Source organism: Mercenaria mercenaria, chromosome 7 (genome assembly GCF_021730395.1).
Source record: "Mercenaria mercenaria strain notata chromosome 7, MADL_Memer_1, whole genome shotgun sequence".
NCBI lineage: Eukaryota > Metazoa > Mollusca > Bivalvia > Venerida > Veneridae > Mercenaria > Mercenaria mercenaria.
This window is the reverse complement of record NC_069367.1, coordinates 69619907-69645850: the sequence shown is the minus strand read 5'-3', so window position 1 is coordinate 69645850 and position 25944 is coordinate 69619907. Positions and strand designations below refer to the sequence as shown.

The following is a 25944-nucleotide window of genomic DNA, read 5'->3' as shown; positions in this document are numbered from 1 at the left end:
CGGATCTAGATAGAGGTAAATATGTATACATTTTCTGAACCTATGCGACGAGATCTTTCTAATGCTATCTGTTTCAAGAGTTTATTGCAAAGTTTAAGAAAGAAGGTTTAAAATCGCTGTTACGTCATAACTCGATAACGGTTGAAAATCGAATCGAGAATGGGGGATGTAAATGAAAGATTTTTATGAATTCTATCACATGAAATAAACATCTCAGAATTGATGAATAGAAAGTGTGTCACGAAATGGGGAAAACTGATTGTTCAATGTTAACTGTATTTCTGTTCATTGAAAATCTTGACGATTTCCTAGAATGGTCGAAATAGGCTTTCTAGAACCTATCTGTACTTAAGACAGTTTTCTAAAGGACTATAAAAGTTTTATAACACAAAATACTCTTTTCTATAAGTTTCTCCTAAAAGTCATAAAATTGACCGAAATTTAATCCGCTTTTACAGTTTTCAAAGTATTAGTGTCAACATTGGCCAGTTCTCTTTCATACATTATCTTAAGCCGATCTCAAGTCAAAAAATATTAATACTTAATATCCGCTGAAGGTTGAATTTCATGCATAGACTTGTACGATTATATTGAAGTGTATACTCTGTTAATTCAAAATTCTGGATGTTCTAAATTATATATATGAAATATTGTGTGATGTGTTGGAGTATCTACACCGTAGTGGAACTGGCATGTTCAATTTCGGAGACTATGATGTTGTTGTAATAACTAAAGATGACAAATGTAAAACTACAAAGGAATATATTATTGTAATACCTGTTAATGAAGTTGCAGACACAATCTGTGTACTAGAGAAATAGGCACGAAAGATTTTGATAATTTTGAATATTTTGATGATGTTACATATATTGTTTGCATGCATGTATGCACGTGTGGGTGTGCTTGTGTGTGTGTGATTGTGCGTGTGCGTGTGCGTGTGTGTGTGTGTGCGTATGTGTGTGTCTGTGTGTGTATGTGCGTGTGCGTTCTCGTGTGTACGCGTGTGCGTGTGCTTGTGCTTGTGTAGGTTCGAGTCTAGGGACGTGCAGAAAATGTGAATTTTACGCGTGATTGATTTCACTTCCGGTTTGAGTGTACCAACTTAAAGTACTAGTCGAGACCTTCGGTTAGATACCCAACATGCCTAGGTTATCTTTAATAATAAAGGCATGAAGCCGGGTGTTTCCGGATGAATGATTCTGGTTTAAACCTCAATATCTGGAAAACGGATAGAGATAGACACGTAATTGTACATATTTTCTGAACCTACTCGAAAAGATCTTTCTAACGGTACCGGTCCCGAGTCTGTACGATGACTTTGAAATTTTAATGACTTCATTTCCGGTTGGCACCTAGTTTATGGTAAAGTGCACTCTTTGGGCTTTTCAAAAATGTCAGATACCCAAAATGTAAAAATGGACCCTAAAACGTCTTATTTTGATGATTTTAGCAACTTTCTTAAAAAGTCCTTTACTGGTTCTAAAACTCTGGATGGTCATAAAAAATGTTGGCAATTGTTTAAGAAAAATATTCTTTAACATCATATCATTGATGGTATGAAAGAGGCACTTCGGTCCATATGTGACCCAGGCCTGATGTCGCCTCCCTTCCCGTACTCAATACACGGATTAACTTTGACAGATCAATAGGCCTTTGTTAATGCATCCGTCCATAAGTCAACAGACGCTAGACATTATGACGACTTTAAAGGGATTAAATTTGACAGTTGAATACGCTTTTGTTAATGTATCCGCTCTTAAATAAATACACGCCAGACATTGTGGCGACTTTAAAGGGATTAACTTTGACATGTTTACTTTTTATTGTCCGTCTATCCGGCCTTAAATCAACACACGCTAGACATTCTGACCATGATCACGTTTGATGCACTCATGATCTTATCTAAATATAGCTTATGAAGTCATTGTAAAAATAGGTCCGAGCATGCGCATTTAGGAATAATACACTTATGATTGGAGTCATTTGGTCAGTAGACGCCAAGGAGGAAACATCGTAAGCAAAAATGTAATACTTTATTTTCAGTTATAATGTATTTATTTTAAAGAATGTTTTATGTTTTAGTTTAAATGGAACAAATATTTCGTTTTAAATAATTATTTATTTGTGCATCAATATTGTTCTTTTTTTTATATATAAAATGTATAAATTCAATTAGTTGATGGATAAATCTATATGATATTTAAATAGTACTCATATATAGTTCTTTTTAATTTCTCTGTAATCTGTAATTTAATTTAGACATGTTACAATTATTTTGTTTTAAAGTATTTTTTTTTTCATTTTTCACTAATATTGTTAAACTATTATTTATTCGTTCGTTATTTACTAATACTGTTCGTTTTATTATCAAATAAATTTATTCATTAAGGTTATGGATATATCTATATATTTTTTCATGGTATCTCCCCGTCTAGGGCTGAGCACCTGACCCTCAATGTGCGCGAACACGCCCTAGATAGGTATATAAGTCAGCTCTATATACTTCTGGGAGATATAAATAGCAGAGTGAGGTCATTCTTAACATAGGAAGATGATGTCATTCTAAAATTAGAATCCAAAATGGCCGCTGCGCATGTGCAGTGAATTCATTTCTTATATGCAAATAAGTTACTATATATAGTAACTAGGTCATCCAAGATGGCGCCCGTTTGTTTACCCCTAAAGAGGCCCCTACTACTGTTGCTGTTATACAGGAAAATGCAAAGTTCACAATACATCGGTCGAAAATAAAAGTAAGGGTTCTTACCTGATTGCAATTATGCTAGTATTAATTTGATAAATTTATGTCAAATTAAGCTTCGGAAAGATAGCAACAGTGGAAGCGAACAAATAATGTTGGACTGTAGTATTTTTCTGATCTCTTTAAAAGACCTGAAACTTACGCCATGCTTAACTTGATATCCCGTTACATCGTCTGAAAGAGTATGGAATCAATACCGGACAGGGTTGTAAATTCGAGTGTCCTCTATGTCGAGCTGATACTAGTGTACAAGAAGATGGGATCTTATTTCTTCATTGAAAGTATGGAGTTATGGGAAGCTTACTTGGATTGCAACTGCTTAAAATCTCTCACTACTATGTTGAATGTGTAAAACACTTCTGTGAAAAGTGTGCGCGTGCCCACGTGAGAATGAAGGTGTCACGTGAGCATAAAATATTGTCAGGAAAGGGATATTCCGGAAAGGTATACAGAAAAGTATATTGTCCCCATCACAATGGGAAAGTACTCAAAATGATTTGTAAAGACTGTGACACGTTGCTGCGTGTGGTATGTAATCTAACTGAACATTCAAACCACATTACTTCGGTAACTTCAAAAAAAGCTACAAAGAGAAAGTGTTTCCTGTGCAAAGAAATCACAAAATCAAAAGAAAATATTAAGAATTTGCACAGCCATGTCGTTAAAGGGGCATATATCGTCAACTCAACGCAACAACGTCGTAACTTATTATAAATTTAATATAAGTTACGACTTTGTTACGTTGAGGTGACGTTTATTGGTACAGCTGCAAATAAAGTCAAGAAGGAGCTAGAAAAAAAGTATCAGCAACTGCATATACGTGCAAAGGCTATAATAGTCATTGTGAAACGCGAGAGTGACCAAATGAAACAAGAATTACAGAGAAGTTGCGATGAGGTTTTAAGTTACTGTGGAGCGGGGGAAAAGTTATTGTAGAAAGTCACAGAAATGAAATAATATTGAGTCATGCGGAAAATGTAGTAGATAAAGGTAATGACTTGGAGGTCATGTTACATTTCTTTGCCGAAGACTTGATTTAGGAAGATAAAGCCATGTCCGACTCGAATTCATTGAATGCCTGTCTGGCATCATTGACCGGATTATTATATATGCATTAGCTGTATTTTGGCGATCAAAATAGCCACAGAAAGAATTAACTTGGCGTTGTAGTAGAGAATCACTACATTTATAGGCATAATTAGCCACAGATCATTGTTTTTCGTTTTGTATGGTTTAGAGTCACTGCAACACAATTTTCACGAACTTGTGTAATATGGCGACTTTGGATGGTGGATGAAAACGCCAAGTGCTTCTCAGGGTACTGTTTTAGGCGGGCACCTTGGTAGAACCACTGACCTTCTGAAAGTCTTAACATTAAGAAATCTTCATCCTAAGCAAGGTTCTGCAATCACATTGTGAGGGTCAAGTGATTCGACCTTAACCATCCGGATTTTGACTAACTATTACTTTATTTGAGAAGATATATATAGCAAGCATTAAAAGGAATTTGCAAGGATTCTCCACTGTTGTAGACCATACCAGTATTCGATACAATACAGATGCGTGGAAACTGAAATTGTACTTGGGAATGTAAGTTATCGTCCGAACATTAAAAAAAACACAAACATTAAAACATGTCTAAAGCACGGTCTTACACACCCCGTATACTATGGGGGTGTAGTTTATAAACTACGGTATATAATATGGAAAAAAAACTTCGTCTCTGAAACTACTTGCCCGAACTTCAAGATAAGTTCACAGTATGTACCTTTAGTGAACCTCTGTCAACATTTTTTGTATAAAAACATGACCGTCAATGATGGGGCTAGTTCTCCTTTTGTGGCTATATAGAAAATTGATTTGAAACTGCTGGCTCGACTGGAAAATAACTTCAAAGAAATGATCCTTGGGTGACCCTGTACCAATTTCCTTCAAACCATCCTGTTTCGTTAAAAAGTTTGGCTGCCAGATGCGGGGCTAGTTTTCCCTATATGGCTTTCTGGAAATTTTCAAACCGCTGGTACGATTTTAAAACAATATTTGACAGCAATGTTCCTAGGGTGACTCTATACCAAACTTTGATTTCTTCAAGCCATGTCGATGTGTTAGGAAAATGGCTGCTCTCCTCTTAAACCCTTGAAAAAGCTGTGTCTATCATAAAGTAATTACACAGATATTTTTCTTGTGTAACCATATAACGACACAGTTCTTCATTAAATTGAATATAAGTCTCCGCAAATCTTATATTCTAGGAATTGTCCAACAGCCGGATTTAGTGGTGTTCACTCTAAATGATATTTAGGTACGTACAACCTGATGGAGAAAATAGAGGAGGAATATTTTGCTCTGCACCGTTCTGTGTTCACTGGGCGCTGGACTGCAAAGCGTCCCTACTGCATATATCATAATTTTTTGTTCTAGTTTTTCAGTTATGTAAGTTGTTTTTATTTCCGTATGATTCACTGTCATCGTGTTCCACATTCACCAAAATACACTAAACTTTATTTATATTGAAGTAAATATGTTTGTTACGAAGTATTCTCTTTTGTTAAATTGAAATTTGCTTCCTAAATTAGGACCTAATAGCAAGTTTATAAATCTGTATCTGTATATTCTATTTGTATTGATACTCGAAATTATCTCACTAATGAGCAAAAATTATTGAGGGCGCGTGTGCGCGCTTGATGTTAGATGTTAATTGCACAATCTATAGTCCAAGAGAGCACGTTTGAATTTATTTAGTTATTACAGGTATTGTCTACTACATTTCTTCATCGTTTTGTTATAAACTAAGGTAAGTAAATGCTTCTTTTTGATTAAATATTTGATAGAAATTTGAAGAACATGTATTTCTTATGGTTTCTATAGAGTATCAACATGCTTTTACTCTATTTTCACTTTGATTACATCCAGTTAGATTAGTTCAATAACATTAAACTTGCACAGGGCGCCTTTTAATATTTGGACATTCAACATGTCCCTGTGTCGACACCATTTGCATAGCAAAAATTTCAACCTTGTTTTATTGAAGTGTTATGTAGGAAAATTCCCAGACACGTGATATGTTAATTTGGTTTACCGTAATTAAAACTGCAGCACCAATCACTTCCCCAACGCATTACACAGACTCTTCTAGCGTAATTTAATCAAATACACTCGAAACCCGTTATAACGCTACTCGATATACTGCGGTATTCGTTATAACGCGGTAGGCTGTTGGCTTCGGAATTTTCAGGGGTAAAAAAAAAAGGGAAAAAAAACGAGTCCGCGGATGTTATTTAATTTGATCATAACCAGCGTTAAAACCTACATGCACCTGTATACTTTGTACTTAAACACCTTTGCCATGATATCTGTGACAAAAATCAATAATTGTCTGCTAGCTTACTTGTTTGCGTATTACCTTTGTTAAAGTTTGAATACATGTAGACATATGACAATAAGGCAATCAGTACCATGTCAAAATTAGATTGTTTGCATAACAAGCGTGTAACATTGGTCAGTCAACTATCAAACCGTTTAAGTTTGCACCAATTAAGCGGATGACATGATCATTTGAGTGAATAAAAAATCGAACAACAGGCCCAGTTTTGTAATAAAATGCAGCCGTTTTTCGTAATCATCACACTCAGTTCATCGGAATTAACGAAGATTCGACGCACTGAAAGCCATACTGAGAATGTTCTTCTTTTTTAATATTGTATATTAACAACGGAGATTTAACAATTTTCTATCTTATTTATCGATTATATTCAAAATAAATTTTTTTAAGACTGTCCGCGTTTTTTCTCTTTTAGTTACATAAACCCCCAGTGCAATTGCACTGCATATGTAATTCTCACGACCGCGCACTCCTCACACAGCATTATAATTGCTTACTTCCGGAATACATAATTCCAACTTTCTTTTAGAATCACGACAAAATGAGAAGATGACACAGCGTTATAATTCTTTCAATGTATTTTTCAGTAGCATTTCAGGTAAATAAATGTCCCGTTTATACGATTCTTATTTCTTATTAACATAAAACAGCATTCAAAATACATCTAATACATTACCGGTGGGTGGGGTATTGCATATACCGCTGATACGATCAACCTGCGTTATTAATTTAACCCCGCAAGATCCGCGGGTCTCGAACCTTGGACCCCAACGACAGCGTTATAACGGGGTCCCAGTGTATTATGCACAGTACAACATTAAGAAATATACAGAATCAATTATACATGCTTGGAGGAAAACAATTATGTTTAACCTATGGCACTAGTAAAAAAAATCTGCGGTCATTATTTGACGCAAAGGTACTGCCGAATGAAACTGCTTTGATATGAACTTGTAACTATATGAAAGAACTTTTAATTAAATTACCACAGATAAATGCTGGTAACACCTATTGACTACCGTAACGAGCTGCACTGTTTATAAAATCTGACCATGAGAATATTTTTCATCTAAGTTCATTCTTTATAATAAAGAAGATTTGACAGTTTCGTATTTTGGTGCGAAAGGGAATGGATGTAAATTTCAATTTCAAAGCATAGACATATCTTCGGTGCTTTCAGTAAGTCAATATGTTCAATGGATGTGTAAATTAGGTTTCTTTGGCCGTTTTTGGTAGTTAGCTTTCGTCTTTTAGTCACTTCCATCTTGAACTTGTAAAACCTTCAGCAATATATTTTGTGGAAAGCTCTGCCGGGAAATTTAGAACTTCAATAAAAGGTCAGACTATATGGAATGTCAAAATCATAAGTCCGACGTTTATTTATAGAACTACCAGTTAGTCTTAACCTAAAGTTGTGCTCTCTCAGCTTTGTTAAAATGTCTTATATAGGGCCGTCATAGCTTAAAATCCTTAAACAACCATTTTGTGAACCACTTATGGAATGTTCTCCAAAGTTGGTCTGTAGCATCCTTGTAAGGACTGCTGTCAACTTTGTTAAAATGGTTTTGTGTGATCCCTTTTAGGGACCACAAGAGCTATAAATAGAAAGTCCTTTAAAGAACTTTTTTCTTGAATCTTAACCAAATTTGATCTCTAGCATCCAATGTTGGGTGGTTAAAACCGGCCCTGGTCAGTTCTCCATGAAGTGCTCAATACCAGTCATTCTTGCATACCAGACAGGGATTTCCGTTGTTTTTACCGGTGCTGGAAAAGTCTATCTTACACCCCAGGGTGTAAGATGACTCTCGTGCTTTAAATGACGTATTACAAGCTACATATATATGTAGAAGATTTATGTAGTAATTTATGTTTTATTTCAAAGAACGGAATAAAAATCCAATACCTTGACAGTTCCTCTTTGTTCCTGATAGTATATTTCTCGATTCTAAACACGTTATTTTATCAAAATTTCATAACGTTACGCTGCAACTGATAAAACAAAACCGGAACTAAACATTGATATTTGTCTTTGAAACATCATGACGTCTTTCCTGTTTACGGACATTGCTTTCCTGCGCTTTGTTTAAATACGGTGCTGTAAGAAATAGTTCTAAAAAGAAAGCCGTTTGATTGATTTTATTTTTATCATTATTTCTTGAAATCAGTATGCAAGAAAAAGATTCTGTCACTGATTATAGGTGCAGATGGAAATATCCGGCTCTCGGGCAACTGTTTAGGCGGTAACTCGGCAGGGAGCCTCGTTACCGCCTAAACAGTTACCCTCGAGGCCGGATATTCCCATCTGCACCTACAACCAGTGAAAGAATCTTATATTACTGGTCAATTGGTCAAAACTGGTCAATTAGTCAATAATGACTGTAAAGAGCAACTGGAGCTTGATTAAGGTGAATGCAGGCATTATTATTTAGTTAAAGCAACCTAATCAATATTCCCAAATTGATCAGAAGAGGTCATTGGTCAGTACTGGTTGATACTGGTCATTGATCATTTTCTGTTAGATAAGATTACAAAGATGTATTATTTTTCTACAAAAAATGTCACATTGAGTGGAAAGATTGCTAATTTAACTGAACTTAATTTGTAGAAAGTATTTCATAAACTGTAGCAGTAAGTGTTTGATTCACAAGTGATAAATCTAATTATTTTTTAACTGGTATTAATAATTTAATGAAAAATTGCTATGAACACCTGGACCCTTTCATGGAAGTGGTTTAATTGTGTTTTGACAGCAATTGTCACATTGCCTAATTGACTCCAATTAGGGCTGTCATTGATTTGGTCTTAGGCATATCGACAATACCGATATATCAGAAGACAAATATCAACGATACATCGATATATTGATTATTAAGTTAGATTAACGACCTATTTGTTCATATAATACTACATACCTTCCTGTAAATGCTATTTTAAGTTTTATTGCCTACTTTCCATATTTCTGTTTGATTGTGTTGTATTTGTATTTATGAAATAAAAGAAATACATAAAAATTAATAACATCTTTCATTTTTATTTTGCCTTCACTCCTTTTTTGCATTCATCCAAATTTACAACTTTGTGAACTTCAGTTGTTTTTTAGGGTCTGAGTGTTTATTTGGGTAGTTTTTTCTCCCTGTAAAATATCGATTTTTGAAAATGGGAATCGATAATCGATCGACAAAAAAAAATCGTTGAAACATCGATATCGTTTCTATCGATGACAGCCCTAACTCCAATTGTCTTACAATATAGTAGATATGTTGCTTCCTTGTTTATCTAGCTGTCATGATCAATAAGCCCACTGTATTATTCTCAATGCTTTTAACTTGATTTTAAAAAATAAGTAATGCAATCAAAGTATTCAATTGACCATTATTGACCACTACATGTACTGATCAGGGATATTGCATAGGACCAAAATTTGAATTGAGCAGTACTGTCCATTTCACAGTAATAAAATCTTTATTTTATTCAATAGAATAAAGGCTACTGTTAAAGAAGATAAAAGCATTGAATAAACTAGTATTGACCAGTCTTATGCACCTGTCAATATTTTGCCCGCCCGGGGGAGCGGCGGGCATACACGGGACTTTAGACAGAAGACCATTCCCGACAGGCGGGAATTTGACAAACATTTGATGTACCAACCAGGCTCTAGGGTGGGATTTAGACAAAAAAGGTTGTCCCTAGGGTGGGGATTTAGACAACAATATTTTTGAAATGTCAAATTCCCCCGGGTCGGCCCGCCGCCCCCCTGGGCGGGCAAAATATTGACAGGTGCATTATTTTATTGTCCGACCAGTCTTAGTATATTGTCCAGAATGGACATATTGGACATATTGCCAATGACCAAAATTGAATCGACCAGTATTGACCACTAGAGTTTTTAATGAACAAAATATTATATTATTCAAATTGCTGTATTATTAGCTCATAGAGCACAAAGTGCTCATGGTGAGCTATTGTGATCACGCTGTGTCCGTCATCTGTCGTGCGTCTGTCTGTCAAGTCGTCCGTCCGTCGTCAACATTTGTGTTTAAACAACATCTCCTCCAAAACCAGTGAATGGATTTTGATGAAACTTGGCCATGATGTTCCCTGGGTGGACCCCTACCAAAGTTATTCAAACGGTTCTGCTTGGTTGCACATAGAGGCTGCCAGAGTTAAAAATAGAAAAAACTTCAAACAACATCTCCTCCTAAACCAATTGTCCGATTAAATCATTTTGAAATAATTTCACACAAGTGGTCCTTATGTCACCCTCCACCCTCTACCAAGGTTGTTCAGATTATATCGATTCGTCAAAAAACATGGCTGCTTGGTCACTTTTCCTTATATATATATAGTGGAAACTTTAAAAATCTTCTTGTATGAAACTGCTTGCCCGATTTTAGAATAATTTTACACAAACGGTCCTTGTGTGACCCTCTACCAAGATTGTTCAAATTATTTTGATTCGTCAAAAAACATGGCCGCCAGAGGGCGTGGTCACTTTTCCCTATATGTATATAGTGGAAACTTTAAAAATCTTCTTGTTTGAAACTGCAAGCCCCATTTTAAAATTATTTTACACAAATGGTTCTTGTCTGACCCTCTACCAAGAATGTTCAAATTATTCCGATTCGTCCAAAACATGGCTGCCAGGGGGTGTGGTCACTTTTCTCTGAATCAATAATAGCTATAGCCTTGATATTTGGCAAGTGATATCAGATTTGTAATGATTACCATAATTGTTCAAATTATTGCCCTAGGTTCTTGTTTGTTACATGTATATAATATAGGCTAACATAGAAGAAACCTAACTCTTTACTTATACAAACACACTTGAAGCCTTGTACACAGGTGAGTGCTTTAGGGTCAATGACCCTCTTGTTTTTATATTGCTTTTGCAGCCTGTGCTAATCTGTGAATGTACATTATGTAAAAATGTTGAATAAACCAGTATTGACCACCCTAGAGTTACCACAGTATTGAATCGACCAGTATTGACCAGTTGGTTTTTTCAAAACATGGTCTGTAGCATCCTTGTATGGACCTTTTGATCTCAAGTATGTTCAAATAACTACATTTGGTCCCTTTTATGGGTGGCCGGAGGTAAAAATAGAAAAACTGGTAAACTGAGAAGATCATTACAAAACTTGTCTTGTAGCATATTTATATGGTTTTCTCTCAGTTTTGTTCAAATGATGGGGCCACAAGAATGAAAAATAAAAAACCTTGAAATGCTTCCTTCTCAAAAAAACACTTGATCTGTAGCTTATGCATGGCCCTTTTCTACAAGCTGCCACAAGGGAAAATAGGAAAAGCTTTAAAACATTTAATGAACAGCTTAAGGGATGTTCTCTAAACTTGGTCAGAAGCAAGGTTTAAATGTTGTAATCCTTTTCAGGTGAGCAACTTAAGCTCTATTAGTTCTCTTGTTTCAAAATATTTCATATAATCAAGAGTGGTTTGTTTTTTCCAACCTTACCTTTCTTATAAATCACAGCAAGTTTTACTTCTTTAGACACATGTCCAAAACATATTCCCTTCAGAGAACCTCAACTTGGAGGATAGCACTGGTCCCATTCCTTTTGCTATGCCTCTCGATGTGGGTGTTTTAACAGTACTGAATACAAACACATACACTAAACTTACACTTGTACATTTTTGTATGGTGTCTGCCCTATATTTCTTATCAGTCTATCAGATCTTCTGTTTGTGAACTCATAAGTACTTGTATTCTGCACATTATACAGCAAAATGAGGTACTGTTAAATTTTCATTTCTGTCATTCATGTATTCTTAATTTTTAACAGAAATCTTTAGATGATGAATTAATGTGTTCTTATTGTCTGTATATTTATTTCTTTTCTATCTTGTATTGAACAACCCTTCCATTAGGGAAAATTGAAAGAATGTGTCGATGCAGTTTCAAAAAGATATATCACCCAATATTTGCAGAAAAGCATGTTTATATGTATTTGGGCTGGGTAGGTGATTTTCAAAATAACTTCATTAAAATAAGGGGCTATAATACAGACACTTTCATTTGTAGAGAGCTGTTGATAGACAAACACCTAGATGATGATATATTTTTCAGCTACAGTTGTATTAATGTTTCAGATATAGTGAGTGGAGCCAGGCTATATTTCCTTGATAATTTTAACATCATTTCTATGAGAAAATTTTCAGAATAGACTGGTTCTGATTCCAGAGATTTAAAGAAATGGAAAAAGAAGTGACTGACATAATTTGACAATATTTTTAATTTCAGTTTCCTCGAGTGGTTAGTCTAGGCAACTGAGAAGTGAGTCAAATTGCTTTGGGTGAAGAAATGGAGATTTTTTTCAATATTTTTAGAAATTTTCTTACAAGCTTATGATAGTCGTGTTTTTTTTTTACAGGGGTAACTTAACCCTTACCATGATGGACATGATTGATTCTGCCTTTGTGACCAGTGTAGATCATGATCAGCCTGCACATCTGTGCAGTCTGATCATGATCTGCACTGTTCGCCATTCAGTCAGTATCTTTTGGTTATCACCCCTTTTAACAGTTAATGGTACTGTCCGAATTGAAAGATGGACAAGTTCATTATAGAAATTTAGCAGGCTAAAGGTTAAACATAACAAATTGGTTGTTCTTACATTTACAGGACAGTGTTGTCAAGACTGTCAAACTCGGCCAAGTTTTTGTTGTTGATACAGTCTGTGCTGAGATCACAACCTGCAGCAAGTCTATTCTTCATGGGGGATATGGCCTCTAGACCTTCGACCATGCCGACCCCAGAGGAGGCATTGCCTGGTATGGTTTATCCTCCATTCTTACACAATTCAATGTTTTTCCATAATATTATTATACAAGGAAGAATGAAAGTCTGACCTTATTATGCAACAAAACCAGCTTGTATAACATGTCATGGTGTCAAACAGGATAGTGGCACGCTGAAAATGAATTATACAACACGATATAGGCATTAATATTTGGTGGTTGATGTCAATATGTAGGTAGTCATACTTGATATTGTGTTAGAATTGAAATAATTTATCTCAAACAGTGATGTTGTCATTGAATAAAATCATTGATCATGGTTAAGTGTTCAGGTGCTTATTATTATATCACTCAGACTGTTATTGTTATAATTCAACAACAAAATTACTCTCTCATATAGATGAAAAGTTTTGGTAAATTAACCTCTCCAAACCAACAACCTCTGCACCTGCAACATACATTCCAAGTGTTGGAGAGGTTGTGCTGCATATTGTCCATAGGTTTGTCCATTTTTAAAAGGATTAATCACAAATTTTCACTGTTATCTTTCCCAAACTATAGGAACAGGGCCAGTATCCTAACAGTTTGGAATTTTGACACAGTTTTCCCAAAATTAGAAAATATTTCTCAAATTTTAGTTCATTTAAAATGTGATTATAGTTAACCAAATTTAAGTTTACAAGTAAAGGTTGAAATGAACAAGACAGTGCCATAACATGAATTTAGAAACTGCGGATGGTGTTTCTTTGTAACTATGAAAATTTAACAACTCTACTTTGCATGGGTATAGATTCTGAATCTGTTGAGAACACTTTTATGATCAGTATTTGACTATAAAATGAGCAACTAACAGTTTTTTCATATAAGTAACAGAACTCTATTAAGCTGTCAATTATCATTGGTTTCTGTGTTATCTGCAAGTAATTGACAACTTCTCAACATGGGTGAAAGTCATAAAACCACGATTTTCAATTTTTGATAAGAAACATCAACAGTATAAAGTGAGATTTTTTAACAGTTTTCTTTATTTAAGGGGCTGCTGTTTGCTCCTCCGTCCTTGCTATGTACATAAATTTTCTTTATTGCTATCAATAATGGTTAACACAACTGATATAAAGACTCTGCAGATATTATGCTTTCCATCTTTGGTTCCGCTGTTGGTATTTTATATGCTTTTTTATTTCAGGTCGTGATGAGAAGATTAAGGTTTCGCCAAAACATGCTGTCAATGGTAACCCCACTGTACCCCCATTCCCAGATCAAATGGAGATGGCCATGTTTGGTAAAAGATACTTTATACTTTTATTTTGGTTGATACAGGTTTCAACAGTATTTAACTGTGGCAGTCTGTTTGTACTAACCAACATTCCAGAAGTCTCTACCAGTACTAAGTTGGTATATGCAAGTAACTTACAACTTCTACACATGCATTAGAAGTGAAGGAAAAATAGCTTTGTTTTCTTTAAATTTGTAACAGAAGACTTTTTAGCTCACCTGTCACGAAGTGATAAGGTGAGCTATTGTGTCCGTCGTCAGTCATCCGTCGTGCGTAGTCCGTCGTCCGTCAACAATTTCTAAAAAAATCTTCTTCTTGAAAACCACTGGGCAGAATTACACCAAACTTCACAGGAATGATCCTTGGGTGGCCCCCTTTCAAAATTATTCAAAGAATTGAATTCCATACAGAACTCTGGTTGCCATGGCAACCAAAAGGAAAAACTTTAAAAATCTTCTTGTCCAAAACCACAGGGCCTAGGGCTTTGATATCTGGTGTGTAGCATCATCTAGTGGTCCTCTACGAAAATTTTTCAAATTATCCCCTTAGGGTCAAATATGACCCCGCCACGGGGGTCACATGGTTTATATAGACTTAAATAGGGAAAACTTTGAAAATCTTCTCGTACAAAACCACAGGGCCTAGGGCTTTGATATTTGGTATGTAGCATCATCTAGTGGTCCTCTACCAAGATTTTTCAAATTATCCCCCTAGAGTCAAATATGGCCCCGCCCCGGAGGTCACATGGTTTATATAGACTTATATAGGGAAAACTTTGAAAATCTTCTTGTACAAAACCACATTGCCGAGGGCTTTGATATTTGGTATGCAGCATCATCTAGTGGTCCTCTACCAAGATTATTCAAATTATTCCCCTAGGGTCAAATGTGGCCCCGCCCCGGGGGTCTCAAGTTTTACATAGACATCATTATACATGTAGGAAAAAAAGTTTAAAAATCTTCTTGTCTGTAACCACAACACTTAGACCTTTGATATTTGGTTTGTAGCATTGTCTTATGGTCCTCAACCAAAAGTGTTCAAATTGTACCCCTTGGGTGAAAAGAGGACCTGCCCTGGGGGTCCCAAGTTTTATATAGACTTATGTAGGAAAAAAGCTTTAAAAATCTTCTTGTCTGAAACCATACGATCTAGGCTTTTGATATTTGGTATGATGCATTGTCTAGTAGTCCTCTACCAAAAATTGTTCAGATTATGCCCCTGGGGTTAAAAGAGGCCCCTCCCTGGGGTCATTTAGTTATTGTGTGAGTTATATAGGAAAAATACTTTAAAAAATCATCTGATGCTATTTCCAGGACTGTTTAATTATAATTACCTGATGACCCCAAGTAATATGATGTCACTTCACTGTGACCTTGACCTACTGACCTACTTTCTTGTTTTTTAGACTCAGCCTTAAATGATGACATAAGCTTTGTGATAGTCGCGGTTCTTGACCCCGACTTCGACTCTAACTTTATGCTTGTACTCACTAGGTTACATTTTTTGGATCTTATTTTAAGTTGGGTCAGGAATTCATCCTCTTGATTAGCTTGTCATGTTCGAAACTGGTACAGGCAACATAAAACGGTACAGTACTAAAAATGTAAAACCGTGATTGAACCTCTTATGTTATTTAGCAGATCTTCATGAATGGTTTAGATTGTTCACCTTGAAAAATCTAGGTCCAGTTCGACTGAGCTCCATGCTTCATAAACTAGGTCAGTATTATAGATGAAAACGTTTTTAAGCACTCTTGATGGCCAATTATCTCACATACTTCTAGAAATTTTGTCAATTGCACACCTGATGAATTGGTCAAGTTCGAAACTGCCGGTCACTGTCTTCAAAACTAGTTCCAATGGTCAAAAATAGAAAAACCTGTGCTTCTAAGCCAATTTCACAGGATGTTCACTGTCAAAATGTCAGACGTTCACCTTGATAATACTGGTCAGTTCCGACAACTGGGTCACGTCGTAAACTTAGGTCTAGTTCAAACTATAGCAAAACCTGTGCTCTAAAGGTATTTTCTGGCATCCTGTATGGTTAGATCGGTTACTGATTATCTGGTATGTTCAAACATGGGTCTAGATAGTCAAAACTACTGGTCAAATAGGTCTAAAATAGAAAACCTTGTGACCTCTCTAGAGTGCCTAAATTTCTTGTACTCTTCCAATGTCATGGCAATTCACCTTGACTGATATTAGGTCGATTGAAGTGAGTCATGTGCCATCAAACAGGCAGTGTCAAATTACAAAGACCTTGTGACCTTCAGGGCCATACTTTCTACATACTTGCTAGATGTTCAGCTGTCATGCCCTGATGAATCTAGGTCAAGTCGAATATTGCGATCCACACGTCAGCTCCAAAAACTAGGTGCAGCAATACATCGTAAAACCTTGTGACCCTTAACGGCCTAATGTTCATATGTTGCAGTTGTCTAATGTTCATCTATGATATCTAGGTCAAGTCGAACAGGTCTGTCGGTCAAAACACTATTAGTCTACACTAAATCAGAAAAACCTTGCGACCTCTTGTGGCCATACTTGCTGTAGATGCTCCAAGAAATTGGCTCAGCATGTGTCCATGATACTTGTCAAATTGTTAACACAGGTCACTGCCATAATATCTGAGTCGTAGAGTCAAGACATAAACCTTGCGACCTTCTGAGGCATACTTTTCTGGATTACTTAGCAACATTCTGAATGTCATTCTGTGAACTGGTTCAAATTTAAACTGGTCAATGGTGTCCCAATACTAGCTAATAGGTTTCACTGTATTAATCTTGGAACTTCTCTAGAGGCCATATTTTCATAGGACTTTCAGGACATTGTCAAATGTTCCTCTGATATCTAGGTGTTTCGCAAACTGGTCCGCGGCACTAAACTGGCCAGTAGGTATAAAAATAGAAAACCTTGTGATGCTCAGAGGCCATATTTTCATGAGCTTGGACAAATGTGAGATGAGTTCACCCTTTTAGAATGTTTCAGACTGTTCAACAGGGCTCCCCCTCTGCCGACTGTTTCAGATCAACAGCAAAAAACTTCCTACACCTGTAGCAGATTTTTCAATGGATCTTCATGAAAATTGGTCGAATTGTTATACTGTATCAATACTCTAGTATGTTTCAAAGCAGGTAGACATAGCTCATAACTAGGTCACTATGTCAAATATAGAAAACACATATTTACCACAAGTTGGCACATGTTCAAAGGTTGAGCGATGACCTCCATGGCCTGTGTTAAGATTCACTTTTAATTTCAGATGACATACAATTTGCGCACAATGCTACAGTAATTTCTTGACCTGATGTGCCTACTGACTTTCTTATATTTTATCATAGTTTACATTGGACATCTGTTATTACTCAGGAGCGATCACGTTACAGCCTTGATTAGCATTGGACTGTTCAAGTTCAGAGTTGAACAGTCAAATTCAATTGAATTCTTATTATGTTAAGGACAATGGTAGCCTTTGTTTCATGACTGATAATTCAATTGATTTGGGTGCGATTTGCGCTGCCTGAAGGTATTCAGTGCTAATGATTCTTGAGATGAAACTTTTCCAGTTGTTACTAGAGCAACTTATTATGGCAGTAATTTCCTGAATTGTTCCACACTGTACATGGACACTGTTATCTAGGCAACTTATGACTTATGTCTTCCAATGCTCGGCAACCTTATCCTGTCAGTATTGCTAGACTGTTTTCAACTGTCACGGGCCAACACTGGTCCATGGTATTGTAGACTGTTTCCGCACTCACTGGCCGATGTTGTCTATACTAAGTATTGCCTAGACTGTATTAGTCATTGCTAGATTGTTTGCCAAATGACAGTTCTGGCCAAATTTGCGCACTTAGTACTTGCCTAACTGTTTCAGCACTGTCAGGCAACACCGTGTCCGCTGAACTTGCTAGTGTTTCAGCATGTCATGGCCATACCCGTTCAAATACTGCTAGACTGTTTCACAGTAACCTTTCACTTACACGCAACTTTAAATCTATATTCTCAATACTGTCATCTGACAATATTGTGATACTGACGTGATGCAAATTTCCAGCGCACTCACGGCCAACTACTGTTCTTCAGTGCTTGCCTAGACTGAATTCACGCTGTCAAACAGGCCAACACAGTGTCCGCAGTGCTTGCCTAGACTGTTTCCAGCGCTGTCACTGGCCAACACTGTGTCCTGCAGTACTTGCCTAGACTGTTTCCAGCGCTGTCACCGGCCAACACTGTGTCCTGCAGTACTTGCCTAGACTGTTTCCAGCACTGTCACTGGCCAACACTGTGTCCTGCAGTACTTGCCTAGACTGTTTCCAGCACTGTCACCGGCCAACACTGTGTCCTACAGTACTTGCCTAGATTGTTTCCAGCACTGTCACTGGCCTTCACACTGTCACTGGCCTACACTGTATCCAGCAGTACTTGCCTAGATTGTTTCCAGCAGAGTAGACCTATACTTTTTGTAGCAGTGGTGACCTACAATAGTGTTTCCAGCAGTGTTAGCCTACAATGTTTCTAACAGTTTCGACCTTTCCCTTTGCCGGTAGTGTTAACCTTCAATGTTTTCAGCTGTATCAGCTTGCATTGTTTCCAGCAACACCTGACATACAGTGTTTCCAGTGGTACTGGCCTAGATTGTTTCCAGTAGTGTCAGCCACAACTGTTTGCTTGAGAACACTGTTCCAGGCTTGAATGGAAAATAAATTGTTCAGTCTGTCCAAGATGAAGACTTCCGTCAACTTCCAAATTTAAATTCATCTTATTTTCATGTTTAAAGAATAGCCTGAAGTACACCTTTTGTTTTCATGTTTTGATATTTCACTTCAGGAATGGGCTGTTTCTGGGGAGCTGAGAGAAAATTCTGGAAACTGCCTGAAGTGTACTCTACACAGGTATGTTTCTTAAGAAGTATGTTTTTATTGGAAAAAATATATCTGAAATTCCTTGAAAAATATAACTGTGACTGACAGTGGTCATAGATTAGGAAACTTTATTTAATGAGCCTGTCTCTAATCTGGGTCAGCCTTACTCTGTACTAAGTATGGCAATTTATTAGTGGGGACAGGCGAAAATTGTGGTATCATTGTATGGAATGTTCCTGAAACATCATCCGATTGGTTGCTTCTGAGTAACTTTAATATTGACCAATAATAATTATAGGTTATTAGCTTTGTATTGGGAAATATGCACAAGTTCTTCAGTGGAAATATTGCGCGACTTTAAGAGCGCAATATTCTTCCGCTGAAGAACAAGTGCATATTTCCCGATGCAAAGATAATAACCTTTTTATTACACACGCATCTACACTTATAAATATTATGTAAATATCATATATATGTTCAATATCCTGAATAGTATTGACAATACTGAACTAAATAGAAAAAATAGTGCAACAACACACACTGAATATTTCTAGACAGTAGGCTTTTGAAGAAAAAAGAAAAAAATCCTTACAATAAAAAATTCATTTGCATATTGTTAAGGAAAATAACAACATTTCACTGGGGGTCTATGTTGAGAATATTTGTTTGTTTTAGTGTGAAATGGAAATATCTCTCACTAAATGGACACTAGATTCAGTACTTTAACAAGTGGTTTAGCCAAACTTACAAAAGTAAAAATGTTAGATCTAGTGTCCATGATGTCAATCTTACTTGTAAAACAAATTAATTATCTTTTGTACTTTTTGTTTTTGTACTCCATCAGTTCCACTGTACTCCATCAGTTCCTCCATACTCCATCAGTTCCACCGATAGTCTTTTTTAGTTGTGTACCAATGAAAAGCGTTTTTTCACTGTGGAGTTACCAGATATACTTCACTGTTATTATCTGAAAACGTGTAATGAAAAAAGTACAGCAGTGTGTTATTTACATGAAAGCCTAATACGTTTGTTATCAAATTGCAGGTGGGTTATTCAGCTGGGTACACAAAGAACCCAACATACAGGGAAGTATGTACAGGGAAAACTGGTCATAATGAAGTGGTTCGAGTAGTTTTTGATCCGCAAATTATCTCATTCAGTGATATTTTAAAGGTATTTGTTTATTTAGTAGTAGAAAAAAAGTAGAGTAGCTTTCAAAATATCATCTTTTCATGTGAAAATAAGTCTGGCACAGTAAAATCATAAATGAAAATAAATTAATGTAAATATGTTATATCTATTTTGGAGCATACAACTTAATTCCTGCTTTTATTAGATTAATTTGTTATGCTTAAATGTTTTTATTGGGAGTTTTTCTACACAGGAGAAGGTTCACTTTTGCTCCCCAAAAATTGTTTCAAACTTGAATCTTTAAAAGGTGTAAATTTCAAGTTTTATTTCATCAAGAACTATTGTTTTATGAATTTGCACACAGTAGTTTGCAATGTATTCATTGTGGAAGAAAATAACTGACGTTAATGAAAACACCTTTGACATTCAACTTACAACCAATTTTTGGAACAGATATGAAATTTTTACTGTTGACACAGCTGTCAACACACAAAAAAATGACCATAAATTTTGTGAATGTCAAAATATATTTGTGGTCCTTCACTTTGCACACTAGGTAAACCATAATTCCTATGTAATCTAAATGTGGCAGAAATGCCTGTTTCCTCTAAAATCTGTGACTTCAGCTATATTCAGTGAAATGTTTTTAACAAAACAAGTTTGTTTAAGAAAACAATCTTTGTGGATGATAACATTCTGGTAGCAAATTATGTATACATTTTTCAGTTTTAACTAATTTGAATTTTTTTTCATATTGTGTAGGCCTTGTAAGACTTAACTGAATATTGTCTTTTTATAGACTACATGTGTTTTATAAATAACTGTTGTGTAGGGCTTACTGTCACATTATATGTACAGTTACATGCACTTTCATATGAATGTACTTTCGAATTCAAAATATAGGAAATTAAGCTGGAGGCTTGCCCTTTAAATTGAAAACTTAAAATTATGTAATGGTAATAATGATATAAAGCAGTGTAAGATAGGAATGTAAAAGATTCAAACCCAGTAGAAATCTGATGGTAATTCACCTATTCCTGTTAAAGGTCACAACTTAATTGAACATGTATGGATATATTATATTAAATATCTTTATTTAAATACCCTATTCAGGTTTTGGAATGTTTCAGTTTTGACAGAATTTGTAATATGGGTATACAATGTAGGTTTTTGAACTGATGGTACTTAAATCTAATATTTGGAGCGTTTCCCTACATTTACTCATTTGTTAATATTTTAAAACTTCTTAATTTTATCAGGTATTTTGGGAGAATCATGACCCAACGACACTGAATCGTCAAGGCAATGACCAAGGAACACAGTATCGGTCAGGGATTTACTTTTATAGTGACGAACAACAGAGTGAAGCAGAATCATCAAAAGAAATATATGAAAAACTTATAAACGCGAAGGGTTATGGAAATATTGTTACGGAAATTTTACCAGCAACAGAGTTTTACTATGCCGAGGACTACCATCAGCAATATTTACATAAGAATCCTGATGGCTATTGTGGACTTGGTGGCACAGGGGTTAGCTGCCCAGTGGGTCTCGGGTCGAAAAAAGCCAAACCGAATAGTGAACTGTGATATGCGATTTAAAAAGGGCTTTCATTGTTTGTGGTTTGTTCTCTCTGATGAAATAATTACTGGTCTATGAATGATCTTGCCATTTCTCCTTATTAAAGTTTAACCAGTTGTGTAGTACCCAGTACACTTTCAATACGCTTGATACTGAGATTTATTATATACCTACATACTTTTTTTCTCAAATCATTGACGAGTACAAAACCCTGTATTCAACTCCCGGTGGATATAGAAAAATATTGAATCAGAACTGACATAATGAAATTGTCTAAAGTTCTATGTTTTGAAAAATTCACTTATTTAAACAAGTTTTCAATCATGTTTATGTAAATTATAGACTAATTTAACTCATATAACACTAGAAATAAGTATATATGTATATATAATAAAAGGGTCATTAAAACAATACCTTGATCTGCTATGAAACATTTGGGTCTCTTGGATTTTGCCACACTGAGCGAAAGCATGCGCGAAATCCAGGCCTGACAAAATCAACTTAGTCAAATACAACATTGCAGATCTAAGTGCTGTTGTAATAACCCTATTTTATTCCAAACATTTATACACGCAAGTACATATAAGATCACCTACAGAGTTTTTGGCAATATTCAAAAATGCTCACATAAATGAAGATGTAAAATGTATAGAACATTTCTTTTCTTTGTGAGTCACAAGGTCAAATTGTGACTTAGAAATAGTTATTTATAGCCTTCAGATGTGCATCAGCTATATGTTGTGATTGTGATAATTACTTTTTAGTTTTGATAATTATTTTCTTTATGTGTATGGGTTAATATGATTCTTGCAGATTTTTAGTTTTAAAAAAATGTTAGCTCTGCTTAACTGTTTTTATTTGATTGCCTTGTCTGCTATGTGCTTGATTTTAATGTTGGCCAAATTATTAGGGAGAAAATAAAATAAAGTTTTTTTGTCTGATTTGTGTCTCTGTCCATTTATCTGATTGTCTGCCTGTCTCTTTTAGTCTCTTGGCAACCTGTCTGACAGTATTCAGCAGATTTCAGTCAAACTTACAAAGAAGTAAGCAGTTATTATATTTATACAACTTAAAAAATTAGAGATTTTTGTTTCTGGATAAATTATAAATATTTTATCATATTTTTTGATCAGTTTTGATGTATTTATCAGTACCAGGTCAAGCGGCACATATTTTCTGAATGTTTTGATTGATTGCTTTTAAGAGCTGCAATACTTGAGATAGTTAGTTTCTTTTCATTCCAGAGTGGAAGAATAGCACATACTTTGCACAGAAGCTCAATAACTCCGGTATTTCTTCTTGGATGTAACCAAGATTCAAACAAAATAGAACATCTATAATATCTTTGTCAGATGGGACAAACCGCTATATTCTGTAATTGTATCCCTTGAATAAAGTACGAATTTATTTGAACCTGCAAAGAAATGGTATAAGTCAGTAATCTTAAGTTCCCCTTTTGCCATATTTTCTTAACTGTTTTAATTTTACACACACCACTTGGAGAGTTCAAGAGGGGCAGAATACATTTTGTTAAATACTACTTCGATGTACTTTTGTCAAGTATAGGATAAGACATGATGTTAACATGCATGGTTTTCAAATGTCCGACTTTGTTTGCTTGTACTCTGATTGCTCAAATATCTCCAAACCATCACCTGGTCCTGGGACAGTGTCAGTATAATACATATTGCTCTACCTCAGATTTCTGACCCCACCTCTCGTTAAGACGGTTAAGTTATAGTGTAGATGAGGTGCAAGCTTATCTGCATTGTATATGTTGTCAGTTACACTATATGCAGAATTTGGCTGTTTTCAACCATGATTTTAACACCCTGTGATATTTGCTATAATATAACTGTTGTATTTATCTCTTATTGGTGTTTATATTCCCTAACACCATTGTTTGCAGTTATCAAAATATTTTGAAATGAGTCATAATGGTATACAATATTTTTAACATCTGTATTTCAACATACATGTTACTTTGTACATGTACACACAATTTGAGCCGTGCCATGAGAAAACCAACACAGTGGGTTTGCGACCAGCATGGATCCAGACCAGCCTGCACATTTGCACAGTCTGGTCAGGATCTATGCTGTTCGCTTTTAAAGCCTACTGCAATTAGAGAAACCGTTAGCGAACAGCATGGATCCTGACCAGACTGCGCAAATGCGCAGGCTGGTCTGGATCCATGCTGGTCGCAAAGCCACTATGTTGGTTTTCTCATGACAGAGCTCATTTATATTTTTGTTTGCTACTTCATGATATCAATATTGTCTATATATAGTAGTTGATAAACTTGCAAACAGTTATTTAGTAAAATCAGGAACTGTCAGTGTGTTTCTTATGAAGTTCAAAACTGTTATCACTTTTTATATAGTAAAAACTGACAACCCACTGGTACCTGGGCCCACATTCTTCAAAGTTTCAAGTCTGAAATTTAGACTTAAACTTCAACCCTTTAAAAATTCAGGTTGCCGTAACTTACTTACTGCAATAACTTTCTATTGCTGAAACTTTGGATATCTTTTCGTTAATATAGTATATACCATATTTGTGCCCAGTTTCATTAAATTCTGTACAAGATTGACTTATGTAGGGCAGAAAGTAATTTTAGCATTTCAAAGTCTAAGTCTGGGTGTAAGACATAAAATGTTGATGATGCTGGCTCTGAAATTACCAATCTATCACTCAAATTTTCATGGGCGAATCAGTTTGAGCTCATGAAAATGGATAGTATCTCGAATGAATATCTCTCCTAGTACAATTTTGGGATATTATTTTTTAATGTTTTTATATAATAATATGACGTTATTTAACAGTGTTGAGTACAATAATGTTTTGGACAAGTACACAACAGCAGTGATCCATATTTGAACGAGGCAAATTATTACTTCTGTGTACAGGTCAAATTGATTTCAGTATTGTACCCAACACTGTTATATACATGTACCTCTTTATTTCATAACTACATAAGTTAACCAATTGATAGGTTTTCTTTCTGTCACATGACGATACAATAGAAACCAGTTTTGTACTTTGTAACTTTAATATTTATGCAGTCTTTTTAAGCATATATAGCAATATCTGAAAATTACAGTCCGAAAACGCCATAATGTTTTTGTTTTTATTCAAAGTCAATTGGGATTACTTCCCTTGTATACAGCAATTTTGTCTACACCAGTAAAAAAAATTTAAAAAGTGTGATCACTTTCAAATTTCTAAATGAAACATTAAATGTGAGCACTCAGTTTCTTAGTAAGAACATTTCCTATATGATAATCATGATCTTGATTCAACAACAGATGACATGCCAATTGTCCAATAATAACTTGAACCCAGGTTCACAGTCAAAAAACTAAGATTAACGATCGATAAGCCAGGTTTTTCGAACATAAAACCAGATTTTTCAAATACTAACCTACATTTTGGAGCGAAAGCATCGGATAACGCCGTAAAACCATAGTTCATGTTCACAAACATAGGTTCATGCTTGTTAACCCAAGTTCATAGTTGTAAACATAGGTTCACGTTTGTAAACCATAGTGTGAACCGGGGTTCACAAGCATAAACATAGGATAACAACTGAAACATACATTCGAAAAACTTAGTTTATCAATTGTTAATCCTGGTTTTTGTCCTTGAACCTGGGTTCACGTAATTATTGGACAGTTGGCGTGCCATAAATGGTGCTGGGAGTTAAAACATGAACATACCTACTTTGAGAGAATATCACTTAAATGTTTGTTGTAAAGTGTTTAAAAATGTTTGTTTTCCTGTCAGTTTATTTTTAGCTCACCTTAGCACAAAGTGCTCAAGCTGAGATATTGTGATTACCCTTTGTTCATTGTGTGTTTAAACACTCTATAGGTCACAATTTTAGCCCAATCTTAATAAAACTTAAGTCAGTACATTATCATGAATAAAATCTTGGAGGACAAGTTTCTTAATGGGTCATCTGGGCTCAAAACTAGGTCAATAAAATTATAGGAAAATCATAAAAAAACCTTGTTAACACTCGAGGTTGCAATTGCTGTTTGATCTTCTTAAAAAATTCTTAAAATGTTTGTCTCTATAAAATATAGATTAGATACTAGGTTATCTAGCATAAGAACTAGGTCACATAAGTGATAAAGGGCTTTCATGGCCCTCTTTTGTTATGGTAATTGTTAGGTAATTTAACAGTTCAACAA

General features: G+C 35.4%; 1 protein-coding gene across 6 annotated transcripts; it reads left to right on the top strand.

The window, feature by feature from the left end:
• The first annotated feature begins 1975 nt into the window (after positions 1–1975).
• On the top strand, positions 1976–24086 carry LOC123553975 (peptide methionine sulfoxide reductase MsrA-like). Of its 6 annotated transcripts, none has more exons than XM_053548615.1 (6): positions 1976–2025; positions 12781–12929; positions 14083–14178; positions 19002–19066; positions 20081–20209; positions 21427–24086. In XM_053548615.1, coding segments are annotated over exons 1-6 (771 nt in total). In that variant the 5' UTR covers positions 1976–2023; the 3' UTR covers positions 21757–24086. The 6 variants fall into 6 exon arrangements, with proteins under 6 accessions (XP_053404590.1, XP_045199710.2, XP_045199712.2 ...); XM_045343775.2 differs by lacking the exon at positions 1976–2025 and adding an exon at positions 5038–5063; XM_045343777.2 differs by lacking the exon at positions 1976–2025 and adding an exon at positions 5058–5194.
• Positions 24087–25944: the final 1858 nt, after the last annotated feature.